Source organism: Anomalospiza imberbis, chromosome 1, assembly GCF_031753505.1.
Source record: "Anomalospiza imberbis isolate Cuckoo-Finch-1a 21T00152 chromosome 1, ASM3175350v1, whole genome shotgun sequence".
Taxonomy (NCBI): Eukaryota; Metazoa; Chordata; class Aves; order Passeriformes; family Viduidae; genus Anomalospiza; species Anomalospiza imberbis.
The window spans coordinates 129,061,560-129,077,813 of NC_089681.1; the positions used below are offsets into that span (position 1 = coordinate 129,061,560).

General features: G+C 40.2%; 2 protein-coding genes across 6 annotated transcripts in view; one reads left to right on the forward strand and one right to left on the reverse strand.

Annotated features, from left to right (window-relative positions):
* Nucleotides 1-6: 6 nt before the first annotated feature.
* CYP51A1 (cytochrome P450 family 51 subfamily A member 1) lies at nucleotides 7-11,448 on the forward strand. The gene is made up of 10 exons (XM_068211319.1): nucleotides 7-286; nucleotides 1,073-1,171; nucleotides 2,169-2,345; nucleotides 5,793-5,919; nucleotides 6,863-7,037; nucleotides 7,217-7,336; nucleotides 7,807-8,002; nucleotides 8,594-8,689; nucleotides 9,574-9,742; nucleotides 10,396-11,448. The coding sequence occupies exons 1-10, from the start codon at nucleotides 11-13 to the stop codon at nucleotides 10,572-10,574; spliced, it is 1,614 nt and encodes a 537-aa protein (XP_068067420.1). The 5' UTR covers nucleotides 7-10; the 3' UTR covers nucleotides 10,575-11,448.
* Nucleotides 11,449-11,846: 398 nt separating this feature from the next.
* AKAP9 (A-kinase anchoring protein 9) overlaps nucleotides 11,847-16,254 on the reverse strand; it is a 103,071-nt gene continuing 98,663 nt past the window's right edge. For all 5 annotated transcript variants that reach the window (XM_068211183.1, XM_068211177.1, XM_068211199.1 and 2 more), the window contains 5 exons: nucleotides 15,999-16,231; nucleotides 14,871-14,956; nucleotides 14,113-14,188; nucleotides 13,112-13,251; nucleotides 11,847-12,468 (listed from right to left, as the gene is read on the reverse strand). In XM_068211183.1, coding sequence (XP_068067284.1) covers nucleotides 12,425-12,468; nucleotides 13,112-13,251; nucleotides 14,113-14,188; nucleotides 14,871-14,956; nucleotides 15,999-16,231 — 579 coding nt within the window. In that variant the 3' untranslated portion in view covers nucleotides 11,847-12,424. The remainder of the gene's footprint in view (nucleotides 12,469-13,111; nucleotides 13,252-14,112; nucleotides 14,189-14,870; nucleotides 14,957-15,998; nucleotides 16,232-16,254) is intronic.

Consider the following 16,254-nt stretch of genomic DNA (forward strand, 5'->3'; position numbering starts at 1 on the left):
CAATCGTCACATGGGCAGAGATCAGCCCAGCGCCGGGAGCCGCCGCACGGGCTCGGACCAGCCCGGCCCACCGCGCCGCGCCGCCCTGCCCTGCCCCGCGGAGCCGCGGCGAGCGGCGGCGAGCGCCGAGAAGATGCTGAACCTCATGGAGGTCGGCGGGTCCCTGCTGGAGCGGGTGGCCGTCGGCATCCCCCTCTCCCTGGTGCTGGCCGCCTCCGCCTTCGCGCTCAGCCTCGGCTACCTGTTCCAGCTGGGGTACCGGCGACACCTCGGCGCCGACCGGAAGGTGAGCGGTGAGGGCGGCGGCCCGGGGGCCCCGCCGCTGTCCCCGCGGGCCGGGGGAGCCGGGCGGCAGCTGCAGGGCGCGGGCCCGGGGCGCGGCCTCGGGACGGCCCTCGGGAGCGCGGCGGAACAGGGCTGAAACCCCGGCGTGGGGAGCGGCGTTTCCAGCAGGCTCGCCGTGGGCGGCTTCTGGGGCAGCCGGCCGGCTTCGCCCGCCCCGGGCTGCTCGGTACCGCGGGGGGCAGAGGCGCTCGCGGAGCCCCTGGGCATTCCCGGTGCTGTTTCATCGATGGAGCTTAAGAGAGGTTGCCCGCTAATCGATGAAACACAGTGCTAACCTGAAGGCGCTTTTGAAGGGCTTTTTAACAAATCCTCCAGCACTGTTTCGTTTCTGGCTGCCTTCTTTTCAGTTGCAGGATCTTTGTGCTTCACATTCAGAGGCAGCGTAGGAAGAATCTTAATCCCATTCACTTTATTTTAACCTTTGCTGCTTTTAAATGTACTTGTTTCTAAACAACTGAATATTCTTTTAAAGTTGGCCTTTTCACAAAATAATTTAAACAAATACATATAAAACTTGCTCTGTGGTTAGTTTTTATGTAAATGGACGTGGTTTTGTTACTTTTGGGCTCAGGCACGTGCTGTCACCCTTGTGGATGGTCCTCTGCAGGGCCAGGAGTTGGACTTCGATCCTTATGGGTCCCTTCCAGTCCAGGATATTCTATTAGTTCATGAGTCTGTGATAATCTCTGAAGAAAATTCAGTGTTTATTTTTCTCTTTCTTCTACAGAACTACCCACCTTTTATTTCATCAGGCATCCCTTTCCTTGGTCATGCAATTGCATTTGGAAAAAGTCCTATTGAATTTTTGGAAAATGCTTATGACAAGGTATATTTTCCTGCATGATTGGCTGAGCATATACAAAAATATTTTTGTGTATCTATTAAGTTCTCTGTCTGGGGCCTGTTTAAAATCAGTTCATTCTTATTTATCACCTCAAATATGGAATTGAGTGTGCACAGTAGGCGCTGTGATCTTCAGATCTCTTCATGTAGCAGTAGTGTTTTCTGAGCTCTCATGATTCATGTCACAAATATACTTGTACACTTAGGTAATACTCATAGCTGAATCACAAGTTAGTTAAAAAGTCATTTGCATGAAATTATTTCTTGCTGTAATTGGTAACTTTTAATTACATTCTTTACCAATCTATGACCAGGTTGGAATGTAGCTGGCCACCTCTGTGGGTAACTTGATAAATTTTAAGGCCTCTCTGATGTTAATAAAGCTTGTGTATAAAACCTCAGTAGTTTTTATACCGTAATAGCCTAGAAGAAATTAATTAAAGTAGAGCTTTAATTCCAATTAAATTATATTTATGAAGGTGTTTCACATTGTCTAAAACTATCTAGAGTTACAAGCTTTAATCTTAGCTTGGTTAGCTTAGAGGAAGCCAAATCTGGTACTTGAAGGTCTGCTGGAGATGACTTTTAAACTTCAAAATCTTATTTGCCCCTAATTATGTATGCATAACTCCATAAATCCAGAATTTTTCTAGACAGTGTTTGTAGATTACTGGGGTTAATATGTGCTGCAATATCTCTGCCAGTCTTTTGAGTGTGGTTGATCTTTTACTAATGTTTTCTAAAATAAAAGGTTTTAAAATGTGCACGTTCACATGTGTTCATTATGACATTAGATATCACTAGTATCTACATTAAGAACAAATTTAAATGTGGTTTTAAAATATATTTATCTTGATTAAATGTCTGGACTTACTTCTTAGGAGAAAAAGTAATTTATGAAAGACTGTACGGGATAGAGATTTAATGATTTTTGTTCTTATTTCAAAGAATTTTTTTTGTTTGTTTATTCTTTCTCTCAGTATGGTCCTGTGTTCAGTTTCACTATGGTTGGCAAGACATTCACATACTTACTGGGTAGTGATGCTGCTGCGCTGCTCTTCAATAGTAAAAACGAAGATCTGAACGCAGAGGATGTGTACTCCCGGTTAACTACGCCGGTCTTCGGCAGGGGAGTTGCCTATGACGTCCCGAATGCGGTTTGTATTTTAAATTGCAGATGAGTAGAAAAGCAGTGCAGTTGCAATGCTGAGTAGGCAGCCCTGAGCTCTTGGCTCTGTGTGATGGGGTTGCGTTCATACCATCTGTGGCGTATTGCAATGCTATAGGTAAATAGTCTCATCTGGGTAATCTGGTATGTTCAGGTTGCTTTCTTCACCACCTGGCCATTTGTCACCCTGGATGTTATTTTTTTTTTTCTTGACACCATCTAATCTCACCACAGAGGAAAAACTAGTTAGTCACTTTTTTCTTCCCTTGCAGCATGCCACTGCCTGCAGCTCACTTTTCCCTTCCAAGCAACCTCAGGTCTTTTTTCTGAGAAAGCCCTAAGAGTGGTAACTTTAGATTTATGCCATGCCACATCTAGACATGGGAGTAATAATTTAGCAGTTTGAACCATGAGGTTTGTTTTGCTCAGACAGAAATCATTCTGTGTATGTTTGCAGAATACAGTCTGCATGGGGGCTGTGTCATGTGGCATTGTATCTGAGCTAAGCATTGCCTGCTTTCTTGTTTGTGAGGGTGGCCTGCCATGTCAGACTCTCAAACTGCAGAAACCAACCTTTCTGTGGCCCCACTTGCTCCACTGGCACTCTGTGTTCAGTGCGTGTTGTATAGCAGAGTGGCTGGGTGGAGGAAACAGCACTGTGATGTACTTTATTTTTGGATCTTCAGTTTTGGCCTCATTTTGTTAGTATAAATGCCAGTCATTTGACGAGCTTCTGTGACCATCAATTTCTTTTCCTCCTTAGCATACCTCTTCATTCATCCCTGCCTACGTGCTGTGATTGTTGCCCTAATAATGGTATGGCTTAAGGGCAGTAATTACTATTTTCTTTGCCTCCATGCTGGCATTCTGCCATGATCCACAGAATAAGCATATTGTTCTTACCCTGTTCTTTTGGAAATCTCATACACAGCTAACTACCTACGACTTGCTGCTTTCTAAGTAGGTAAAGGAGAACTTGGTTGTCTCCGCCTTTGTCAGAAGTACTAAATTGTGGATAGCAGTTTGGGGGAGAATTGGTTGGTTGGGTGGTAGGTTCTTTGCCACTTGATGGATTGACTTAACTCCTCATCCCTATGAGAACCAGCAGGACTGCAGCCTGGATGACAAGTAGGAGATCATTTCTTGTGTCCTAGGAGATCTCCTTCATGAGTGGGGCCATTCTAACAGACTTGTTTCTACCAGTTTGGATAGTCAGAGGTCTTCCTCAAGAAGTCAGGGATGGAGTTGGGAATCACTTTTGTAGCTGCTGGAGCATGGAGGATGCATGATTCTCTGCAATACATCTCTTGTTCATCTCTGTTCTTCTCTGACTTGCTTCAGAAGAGTATCTGTGAATCAGGCTGCTAAGCTGGCCAGATTTTCACTGTGTTGTGCTTGTTTTGTGGATTCTGACTGTCATGGGATGTCTGCTTGAAACTTAAAGGTCATGGTTTGTCCTTAATTCTGTGAAAGTTAACCCACTTGTTACAGATGGTTTGACTCCTCCTTTCATGCTTTTCAGTTTGTGGATGGATTTGAATGTCTGTCTTCATGCAAGAGCTAGTTCTTTGATGTGATCTAATCTCATCCATCAGTTTTATAGAATTTTCTGTAAGCTCCTTGGAAATGGGCATTTCTTACTGCCATGTACTTCAAGCACATAGGGACGATTAACTCCTACCTCATTGGCCCACCATATACAGCTTTCTGTTGCTTTTTTCTGAAATGAGGTATTTTTCCAGAGTCACCCTGCGTTTTCTTTTTCCCTAGAGTGCACTTGAGTTCTGCTTTAAGTCAAGAGATGAACCATATTACTCAGTAAGTCTTGAGTATCTGTGGATATGTCTACTTAATTCATACCTTTGATACCAGAAGGACTTCTTTCTTATCTCTGCAGATTCATGTTCCTCAGAAAAGTCCTTTTTTTTCCACAAAAATTACTCTTTTTCTTCAGCAAGGAGATACAGGGAGTTTGCTATTGACATTTCAATTATCTCTGACACTGATTTTGTCTAGTTTCCCTTTATGAAGCTAGAGAGGTAGCACAGCCAGTTGTGGCCAGGATGCATTCTGATAGAGGTAAGCTGGTTTTTTTTTTGCATAGTGTCACTGCCATGATTTCATTTCAGACATCTAATGGGAAATCATTTATGAAAGCCATGGAAAATTTCGTTGGCATTCTACAGTTGATGGGTCATCCTGAAGTTTCTTTTGAGACCCCCTTTTCTCTGCTTAAGCTGCTAAGTATCTATTAATTCTGTGACTTTCAGTCATGTGTTTGGAAGAACCACCCCTTATTCTTCAAAATGAGTAACTTGCTTACTTACCAGTGATTCTGCTAATTGTTAATGTCCATAGTCAATATATCAACTAATATTCATTCTTTCTCTCCTCCCTCCAAGCCTCTTGCAGATAGTTTTTGTTGAGAGGAGCTGAAATTGCAGAGGATGCGTTCACTCCTGTGTGCCATTCCTGTCTCCATCAAGCTGGAGACTGGCTAGCATGCTGCAAGGGAAAATGTGCTTGTCTCTTGGTTCTGTGGCATGTGTGCCCTTTGAGAGACTGCTGGGGTCCTCACTGCATTCTCAAAACAAAAGCTTCTAGGAAGTAGCTTTTATTTCAATGCCTTTTGCTCTGTATTGTACATGCAGAGCCCTTGGTGGGAAGAGAGTTTTTGGTGTATTACTCATGGTACAGTGCAGAGCTATAGGGCGGATGCCTCATTCATAATTAGGGCTTAAAAATCAAATCTGAGTCAATGTCCTGTGAATGCATTGAATAGTTCTCATCTAATGAAGGGCTTTTCACCAGTAGGTTTGTTAGCTATGGAATCTATACATAGAAAAAGAGGATGAGGTGAAAATGGTGTGAAACTAACTGTTGTCCTAGGAAGCAGTTTGCCTCCTGCTTCTGTGTCTGACTTCCTGGGCAGTGAGATCAGAGGGCTTTGTAAAAGAAAGGGTCATCTCTAGTTCAGGGTCCTTCTGCCTGAGAGAAAGTGAGGAGGCCACATATCAGGGGACACAGGCTAAATCCAGACTTTGCAAACATGGGGCTGGTTGTGTTTGTGATTATTTATCTAAAGGGCATTTCATAGTTCAACTTTGCATGCATCTTGTACCTTCAGGGATAAAGCTTAATGAAGATACTAAAATAGTTTTTTTGTTTGGTACTGCAAAAGAGAGAACTGGAGCTCCTTTGAGCTATTATTTTACTTGAATGTTTCTATGTTTCTGAACTATTGCTTGAAAGACAAAGAAGGTGAAAAACAGAGTATTACCTATTAGTAAAAACTGAGTATCTGCTGTACCCTGTAGTCCTAATCATAATCCCTATTTACTTCTGGATGTTCTTATAGTAGGAATTCTAATAAATTTTAATCACATTAATTTGATGATCCTTGTACTGATTGCTTGTTCTGTCTTGGTTCTTTCAGATATTTTTGGAACAGAAGAAGATGCTCAAAACTGGGCTAAACATTGCCCAGTTTAGACAGCATGTATCTGTGATTGAAGAAGAAACAAAGGAGTATTTCAAAGCATGGGGAGAATGTGGAGAGAAAAGTAAGCAGGATTAAATGCATTTTTCCTCCAGTTTTCTGGGAAGTACTTAAGGCCAATGCAGTATATTTTTGTAAAAGATGTACTGCAATATTAAAAAAATTAAAAATTACGTAGGTAAAAGTGTATTGATCATCAGAAGAAAGAAAATACAGATTTTTAAAAATCAAACGTAAGACTATTGGAGAATAAAGCTGCTCAGAAAATCACTGAAAGGAATGAAGGACTGTCTTTGTTTTGCTTTCCTAGTCAGCTCATAGTGCACCTGTTGTGCTAATTTCGGGTGGTTATCAGTCAGCTCAGTGTAACCACTTCCTAGGCCCTGGGAAAAGCTTTTGCTCTGACTTCCTAGAGAGCCTGTGCTGAAGATCTTATCTCTGGGAGTTCCTACAGTGAAAAACTGCATCTTCAAAGCTGATATGGTTATGATAGTGACCAAAGTGAAATTGTTATTTTCCCTCATTCCCAACTTGCCCATCATCATCGTTGCAAGCTCACAGTTGCATAACAGTGTCAAATACTATTTAAACATACATACTCATATTTAAATGCATAAAAATTACATAATACATGTCAAATTTTAATATATTGAATTATTTTGATTGTATATGATTTATATGTAAATATAGTTAATAATATGGTAATATGTAAATTGATATTTAAGTGTCTAGGTACTAGTATATAAAAATAATTCAGTGAGTAGCAAAATGAACTGCTTTCCTATGGATTTGGATTTCACGGTTGAATCTTTGTATGGCTTCACTTATATTTATTAAGAATTGAGCTTGTGATGCATGGCTTGCTTTGGAAGAAATACTAACTCTGCTAGAAAAATTTCTAGAAAGAAATACCTTAGAAAAAAGGTATCTGTGATCCAAACAAAAAGTTGTTCAAAGAGACATCTGATCAGACACATTTCAGTAATGTTTTTCAAATCTTTCGTCAGACCTGTTTGAAGCCCTTTCAGAGCTGATAATTTTGACGGCAAGTCATTGCTTACATGGGAAGGAGATCCGAGGCCTGCTGGATGAGAAGGTGGCTCAGCTGTACGCTGACCTGGATGGGGGTTTCACTCACGCTGCCTGGCTGCTGCCAGGCTGGCTGCCTCTGCCGAGCTTCAGGTACCAGCACTAACAGAGAAAGCCACTTCAGCATTTTATCCAAACATCATTGCTGTTTGGATTGCCCCCCATCCCCACCACTTCTTCTTTGTAAGCTATTCTAGACATCCCAAGCAATCCTCATAAGCATTTTGTGTTACGCTGTGTAAAGTTGCTAATGGAAGTGTTTTGAATCGCAGACGACGAGATCGAGCACACAGAGAAATAAAGAATATTTTCTACAAGGTTATCCAGAAACGTCGAAAGTCTGAGGAAAAGGAAGATGACATGCTTCAAACTCTACTTGATGCTTCATACAAGTAAGCCAAGAGTTTTAAGACCTGTTTGAAGATTTACTTTAGCTTTGAGCTGTTAAGTTAGAACTATCTACCAAAACCCAAGAAACACTCCCTCATGTTCTGAATTGGTTTTGTTGCATGCAATTTGTCCTAGTTGTGTTCTTAAAAGCAGGCTTAAAACTTCAGTTGTCAATGGTTATTCAGATTTCTGAGATTTTCATTGGTGGTCATGAGGTGACTGAGGTTGCTTCCTTTCTCTTTGCTGGCTGTTGAGGAATGAGTTTCTTTAATGCTCCTAAAGAGTCTTTCTCCCTCTCTTCTCCCTTCTCTCTACCCTTAGATCTTTTGCCCCTTTGTTTAGGGTAGGCAATAAAAGAGTAGAAGGAGTAAGGAGTACGTTAGAAGAAATTGTAAATGCTGCTGTATAAATAACGATGCTAAATGGTGAAACATGACCAAACGAAGCTCCAACGTGGTTCCGTTCGATGCAGGGACGGGCGCGCGCTGACGGACGATGAAATCGCGGGAATGCTGATCGGGCTGCTGCTGGCAGGGCAGCACACATCCTCCACCACCAGCGCCTGGCTCGGCTTCTTCCTCGCCAGGGACAAAGCCATACAGGAGCAGTGCTATGCAGAACAGAAAGCAGTGTGTGGGGAGGACTTGCCACCCTTAACTTATGACCAGGTTTGTTTGTATGTTACATTAGTCCTGAGAGACATTTTTTATACTTTTAGTTGCTTATTTAAAAAAAATTAAAAGCTCATCGGACATGAAATACAGTCACATGCTTTTGTGTTAAAATAATAATTGGCACAGTCATTCTCTGATAACACTGTTTGCCAGTACATTTCTTCTTCTCTTCCTGTCTGAGTAAATTTTCAGCTTGATACAGTTTTTTTAAATCAGTGTTCATTAGGGAAATTGCAGTTCCTATGTTTATTTAATAAATGGCACTTCTGTAGCAGAGGAAGATCCTCATATTTCCACTGAGGAAAGCAGTGCAGTGTGACCTTGTTCTTGAATTAGGCAACAGAAAATACTTAAGAGACAGATCACTAAGACAGTAGTTGTATTTATTGCACTGGTCAGGGATTTTTTTCTTCTTAACTGAATCAAATGGAAAAGAAACAATCAGTGTAGCTAACAAAGTACATGTAAATATAAGCTACTTACTCTTTGATTTTTAAAAAATGTTTTTAAATGGTATAAAACAGCATTTTGTTTGTTGAATAAACTTGGCTGTATTTTGATATATTCTTTTCTCTCCATTTTCAGCTCAAGGATCTCAGTTTGCTGGATCGCTGTCTAAAAGAAACTTTAAGGCTTAGACCTCCTATAATGACCATGATGAGAATGGCCAGAACTCCTCAGGTGAGGACACTTTTTGGAGCTAATGTCACTACAGCAGCACAGGCCAGATCAGAGGTATCTCAGCTGGCAGAAGGAAACACAAGTGAGCTGTTTGCTGGCAGGGAGGAAAGCTGATGGCATTCTGGGGTTCTGTCAGTGTTAGTTAGTTAGCCAGTGTTGAGTTAGGAAAGCAATTAATACCTTGAACTTGGTATTTTTTACATTCATGTGTAATTGTGTCCAGTTTCAGACCCCTGCAGTCCCCAGCAAGCAAAAGACTGATGAAGTGAAACACCCGGCTGGGAGGGGGCTGCAGCACTGGTGGTTGAGAGGCTGAGGGAACAGGGATTGTTCCACCTGGAGAAGAGCAGCTCTGGGATCCAGCAACAGCCATGTGCAGTTTTCTTCAGCAAAACTGACCCTTTCTTGTAGTTACAAGTCTTATTTGAGCTTAGTTTAATGCCACCATTTTTTGTTTGCCAGGTATTTTGAATTGCTGTAATAGAAAAATTTGGTATGCATTTAATAGAAGCTAGGTAAATCTGAAAGAAAACTTGCTGTTTGTACAAATACAGTACCATGTCAAAAAATTCAGTTATTTTTTAACTATGTCTCTTCAATGTCAAAGGCTTTCAATACATTTTAATTTCATTCTTTCTTTTTTTTTTTAACCTCCTTCTGTAGAATCGCCAGCCTTACTAAAACAGCTGGAAGGTTCCTGCAACTACTTGAACACTATGTCCTGCTCAAGTATGAGAGGAAGTGATAGGTTGCAGTAATTTAAAATGCACTTGGCCAAAATCTCTTGAAATTTAAAGCCTAATGATGTAACACTTCATGTAATATTTTAAAAAGAAAATTTGAGACATTTTGTCATGTGTGGGGTCTTGTCTCTTCTCTTGTAGAGTGTTGCTGGATACAATATTCCCCCTGGCCATCAAGTGTGTGTATCTCCCACTGTTAATCACAGACTCAGAGACTCCTGGAATGAGGCTCTACACTTCAAGCCTGACAGATACCTCCAAGATAACCCAGCAGCTGGAGAGAAGTTTGCATACATTCCATTTGGTGCTGGTGAGTAAGAGAATGGAGCACCTTGTGTGAGGTTGTGTTGAGGTGGCTCACACCAGCCATCTCCTACAGCACCTCTCCACACTGCAGCAGCTGAGGATAGATTTTTTTTCTCCTGTTTCAGCCTGAAAGTTTTCTTACTGTGAAAGTGCTGTTAAAATAATTAATAGTTCTGCATTAGTCATAGCTGTATATATCTCTCACAGCAGTTATCAAAACACCTTTAGATTAGTGTGAGTGATGCTTGACTCACATCTTTTCAAGTCAAGGACAAACCTGGTAACACAAGTTCAGCTGAAGGCAGAGAAAAAGTCTGCAGAGTCCCAACTTCCAGAACAGTTTGCAAATATTGCCTTGATGGAGTTAGAGCTGGTCTCATTCCTGTGTTGAAAATGCTTCTTTCCTGATACATAAATTAATGCTTTCTAGTGGGGACAGAACAGCACAATCTCATTCCAGTTACTTGTCTGTTTTATGCAGTGACACTTGGAAAAATAAGACTTGGGTGGAATTACAGAACAGAGTATTTGAAACATCAGAGCCTCAGAGTGTTGAGAAAGGGGCAACTACTGTCTGCATAAAACTTCTAAAGTTAGCTGATTGTCAAAGGCGATCCAATGAAATATTCTAACTGCATTTTGTGGCTTTCCTTCTAGGCCGTCATCGGTGCATTGGAGAAAACTTTGCTTATGTTCAAATTAAGACTATTTGGTCTACTTTGCTTCGTTTGTATGAATTTGATCTCATCAATGACTATTTTCCAACTATAAATTATACAACAATGATACACACACCTAACAACCCTGTTATCAGATACAAGAGGCGGTCACTGTAAACTCTGGCGCTAGAACCTTACCTTTTAAAGTTGTGTGAACTAACAGACTTCTGAATAAAATTCTGACAGAATAAGTGGCAGATGGAAGCTGATGAATCTACTGTTAGGAAAGCAACAGTAGTCTACCAAATGCAGAAGTTTTGCATCTATTTTGTTTGCCCACATTGTTTACTGCTGCTGTGTATAATTGCTTGTTCTACAGTTTTCTCATTGCATTTTTAAAGCAAAAGCGTGTTTTCTATTGATGTAACACTTTTAAGGTGCATGCCAGATCTTCTTAATGAAGAAAAAAGTAATTTCTACAAGTGGAACTCTTTCCTTTAGAAAAATAATTGAAGATTACTTTCCCCAGATAACCAAGGGGCAAGGCTGCCTACCTTGCCTCTGTACCCAATTTCAGCAAACCCATCTGGAACAGGCACCACAGGGGACTGTACTTGGTGGTGCCCTTCCTTTGGTATTTATGATCCTGTTCCAAGTGATGTCTTGGCTGATTTAAGAAAATGTTACTGTACAGCTAAGTGGTAGGCAGAGTTCAAAGTATTCACAGGTAAGTCATTTCAAGAATGAGCCATTTAACTGTCTAACTTAAAGTAGTTGTAAAACACTTATGGTTCAGAAAGCAACAAAAAAAAATTGAAAATGGTGATCTCTGGAAGCTTGATATCCAAGTGTAAGAGTAACAATATGAAAATACCAGCAACATGAATTTTGTAAATAACATGTTTGTGTAAAAAAGGTGAAATAACTGAATGTTGTCTGGGTTTGTACTGTCTCATGCAGGATTGTTAAACGGTGTTTGGTTCAAGAGTGCTGATGGTAAATGGTAATGAGCTCTGGCTCACAGGAATTTTGAATTAAATTTGTAAACAAACCTCTTGGGGAAGCTTTCCATCCTCAACTCTGTACTTCTTTTTGAAAAGGTTTCATCAGTAAATTTATAACTCTCTCTTTGGAGTGGGCAGTGCCCCCTTCAGCAGTGCTCCATGTGACCAGGGTTTTGTCTTGTCCTTCCTGGTCTAAATTTAATGTAACTGTTCTAAAACCTTGTGTTTGCATCAGTCATGGCAGGTGAGGGAGCACAGGCTCTGCCCTCCCAGCCCTGTCAGATGTGACCAGGGTCTGCAGAAGCCAGGCTTCTCCCTGTCCCTCTCTCTGATAGCAGCACTTTGGAATCTGTAAAATGTGAAGCTGCAGTCACTACAAGCAGGGGAGGAACTCAGGCAGGAGCAACCTGTTCCATGTGAATAAGGGAGCCGTTCTTGAACACAGTTAGAAGCATGAAGTCATGTTTATTTCAGTACTTTGACAAAATACCCATAAAATTCAAAACTTCTACCATTACAAAAATAGGTCTCTACAAGTGATATTCTGTCTGCACTGCCAGTAGCAAATATTATGAGAGTCAATGTAACTTCAGTAGCCTTGCCAGAAAAAGTGCAAGTAAACTTTGCTGAATGTAGCTCGATTTAATTAATACACAAGTTTCATCTCTGAACCCTTTTGATAAATACACACTTCATAAGTTAATCATTTAAATTAGCATTCCACAAATATACATGTAATTTAACGGTGGGGAGGTTTGTTTTGGGTTTGGGGAGATTTTTTTGGGGGGGTTTTGTTTAGGGATTTTTTTTGTTCAGATTTTTTTTTCCCATAAACACAAAGTGCCTACATCCATAAATCCCAGTCTCTGTGGGTGTGCCAGGATGGAACTGTATACAATCGTATAGCTGTGTTCATATTGGTCCCACAATATACACATTATACAAAAGCACAGAAAGAGCACAGATTTACAGAAGGCAATCTGTTAGCATCACTGCCAGTGATGGAGATGTTCAAGAGTATTATTATCTTCTTACACCCAAGTGCAACTGAGTGTATGAAGTCGAACCTGTAAGATGGAGAAAAATTGCCATCAGGATTACTTGGAATAAGTATGTACATTCAGCCGAATAAGTGTGGAAGATTTTACATGGGAAATCATAGAGACTTGTATAGATCAAATCTTTTAAGAACAAAACTTTCCCAAATGATGGGGAAGACAAACACAGTAACTTCAAAACTCAAGTTTGAAAAATTTCATCCCATTTTTCTGACAATTTTCTTGATGTATTCCTCTTTCAGTACAAAAACTGTCATCATCTATGGGACAAATTGACTGTAACTTCTGTAATCAAAGTGGTAGGAGAAAAAATTCCTCTCCCACAACCCAATCTTCTGGGTACGTTTTTCTCTATATAACTTAAACTCCTAGCAAGATGCCAACTGAATCCTTGCTGTGCGTTTATTAGAGATCAGGAAGTAAATTGTTACCAATAATCTCAAAATCTATAATGGAAGCATGCTTGTATCTATTTTCAAAGAATTTTACAGTCTTCTTTTAAGTGAGCTTTTTGCTACAGCTCAGAAATGCCTCTTGTTTAAGGCTGAAGATTGAAATGGAAGTTGTTTGTTACGTATCTCAGAGAAGCAGCACCCACGTGGCAGTGGGCCCTGTGCTGCCAGAGGTGCTGGGGAGGGTGCCTGAGCCCTACCTGACTGCACGCTGCCGAGCCGCTTCTGCAGTGCCTCCAGACGATGGATGTAATCTGTCAGAGCCCTTTCGGGATCGTAGTTCTGCAGCTGGGGACAGGCGAAGGAGACTGGGTTTAAATCTGCATGCATCCCGTGGAGCCTAGGGGCAGAACAACATACACCATTTCAAAAAGGGAAATTTTGAGTAAAAATATCAGCAAAACAGCAAAATTCTGTAGTCAGGGATAACTTACGGCCTGCACGGCCCTTAGCGTATCCATGTGGTAGCCAACACATCAAACCCATTTAACCTTCCTGCCACTTACTGCCCAAGCCAGAAAAACCACTCTTTCCCCTGGCCTTTTATTTCTACTGCACAGGATTTGTTGCTGCATTTTTTGAGACAAAGACTGATCAGCAAATTCCTAGTGAGACTGCAGCAGAATCCATGGTAGATTGAAGTTTAGTTTTCTGTTAAGAAGCTTGTGTCAACAAGGACACTGCCATCTTTACAGGATTCTGCCTCTTGTCATTACTCTCTGTAAGTAAAAGTCAATAGTGGCTAAAATAGATTAAAGGTTTTTACCATGTAAACTGTTACGGTTATGACAAACTAAGACAATACAAATACTGAGGTGAAAATGAATTACATGAAAATGAAACCCAAAAATGGCTAGAATTTGATACTCAGTGAAGATTTAAACTCACAACTTCATATAAGCTCATCAAAGTATGATAGCACTCATAAATATGTTGCCCTTGATGAAAAATACCAGGTTTCACACTGAGCTTTGGCCTCAATCATGTGATGAGTAATCACACACTGAATGCCTGAGACATCACTTTTGATATATTCTTAAAAAAATGTTAAATCTTGCAGCATCAAAAGTTACAAACTTTAGCAGTAAACACTGAGGCTTTCAGCTATTTAAACACTGCCTGAAAGAGAATATTAATAAAAAAACCCCAAATATACTTATGTTGAAAGTTTATAGGAGATCTAGGAGATTCCATGCCTGACCTGGATCTAGAAGAATGCCTCTGTTCTCCATAAAGATCCATGCCACCAGAAAATGAATCAGGCCGTAATTCATTACCTAGAAATACAAAATATACAAAATATTAGAAATACAAAAAGCAGTGTCTTGAAAACTAAGAAACCTTTTGCACTTTATTTGGAATCTCAGATATGAGTTTTCTTTTTTCATATCACAAAAGTGGCATTTAACAAGTGCAGACCACTTTCAGACTCCCTCAAAGAAAAGCAGAGGTGAAATCCTGGCTTCACTGACATCAGTGACAAAACTCTCACAGACTGAGCAAAGGTTTTAGTGCAGACCTAAATAGCCACTGAATAACAAAGAAGCTTCTGATTCTCCTTAGACTCCTACAAAAAGCAAACAGAAAACTCTTATTTCCCAAACTTAAACCTTTAACAAAAGAATGACAACTTTTGTTCTAAGAAAAAGACCGTGGTGCAGATCTCCTATGAAAACTCCAATGACTCAGCTAAAACTTCTTTCATTAACACAATCCCTAGGGAAACCTTCCATATTTTTTAAATCTCACCCACGATGGAGCAAAACAAAACTGAAGAGAAAGTAAATAGGTTAGTGTGTGTGCTGAGCATGAAAACTGAGAAATAAGAGTAATCCAAACAATTACAGCAAAAGAAAGAGGGAACAGCCCCCATTCATTCCATGTGAGGATAATACAAATTAAAACCCATCTCCATTAAGCAGTGGTGTGACTTGCAAATACCATTTTTTCAGTCATTACCTGTGTTCTGGCTAAAGACATCCCTATTGATAGTCAGAATACCAGAACCTGTAACTCTGTGCCATCGACGAACCAGGAACTTCATTCTGCATTTCAAATTAAAAAAACAAAACAAAACAAAAAAACAAAAAAAACCCAAAAAAACAAAAACAAAAACCAAAACACAAAAAACAAACAGCTTCAGGATAAATTAAATAGTCTGATAAAAGTAATCTGCTTTTTGTATTCTAGAAAGTATCAGAATTTCTTGACCAGCAAGCAAAATTAACAGATGGGCATCTAAAACCTGACTATCAAATACAAAACATCCTTTTGCATTTCACTAAGAAAGACCATCTTTTGTCCAAACCTGCTTTCAGTTTCACCTGTACAAGTCCAGAGGTGCTGTATAGGTCCAAGTGGACAGTAAGTGGCTCAAACAGCAAAGCTACAGCATGCCTGTATTTTAAAATAATACTAAATATACTTTTTTGCTTTGTTTCAGCCCCAAAACTGCAACTGCAGAGCACTATGAGTAAAATGCTCACAACAGGTATGTGAACACTTCCTTGAATTTATACGACACACAAGGCTCAGAATATTAGCAAGCAGAAGTTCTTGGGGGTTCAAACCTTTGTGAAGGTTTGTTAGCAACATGGCAGTACTATGCAGTAATAAACTTTACTTTTTTTTCCTCACCAATTCCTGCTCATCCTTAGTCTTGTGAAATTCAAAGGACTACCTAGATTGAGAAAATTAATTCCTAAATCTATATTATACCTACATGTAAGACTTTAAAGAAAATTTAGTTGCAGAAAAAGCCTTTGTAAATAAGCGCAATCTTTAGAATAGCTCATAATGTTTTTTAATAATATTACTTTACCCAATACACTCCATCTGTGATTATCAGATACTGAGCCCTTTTCAACTACAATCAGACTGCTTATTCCTGTTACAAAATTTACCTACACTCTGCTCACCTTGTCAGCCTACAAGTATCTACTATATTCATGACTACCAAAAATACACCATTTAAACAGGATGGAATATGACAATTTCTAGATTTCACTAGAGAGCTAGAAAAGTATATATTAAACAGCACAGTCATCACAGTCACATCTGTTTGAAATGTAACTTCCTCCAGGTTACCTTGAAATTGCAATGGACACTCTGACTGCAGAGCGAAATCGTGTGAATCCCTTTGAATGATGTGTGATGATTTCAAGGTCTGTGTAGGAAGGCTGTCCCCCCATCCGTGCTATGAGGGCCAGTGTGGCTTCTTCACACTCCTGGAATCCTCCTAGTAACAGCAGCAAATATTTTTTCTGATATATGAGAGCTTTCCGAAAGCTCTCTGCTCGTAGGTATTTGCCATAAATTCTCTGCAACAAAAGAAAAAGACAAA

Excerpts from the sequence above, each read along its gene's own strand:
- CYP51A1 (XM_068211319.1), top strand. The coding sequence starts at position 11 with ATGGGCAGAGATCAGCCCAGCGCCGGGAGCCGCCGCACGGGCTCGGAC. Across the intron at positions 8,003-8,593 it reads CACCCTTAACTTATGACCAG|CTCAAGGATCTCAGTTTGCT; the intron begins GTTTGTTTGTAT and ends CTCCATTTTCAG. Across the intron at positions 8,690-9,573 it reads GAATGGCCAGAACTCCTCAG|AGTGTTGCTGGATACAATAT; the intron begins GTGAGGACACTT and ends CTTCTCTTGTAG.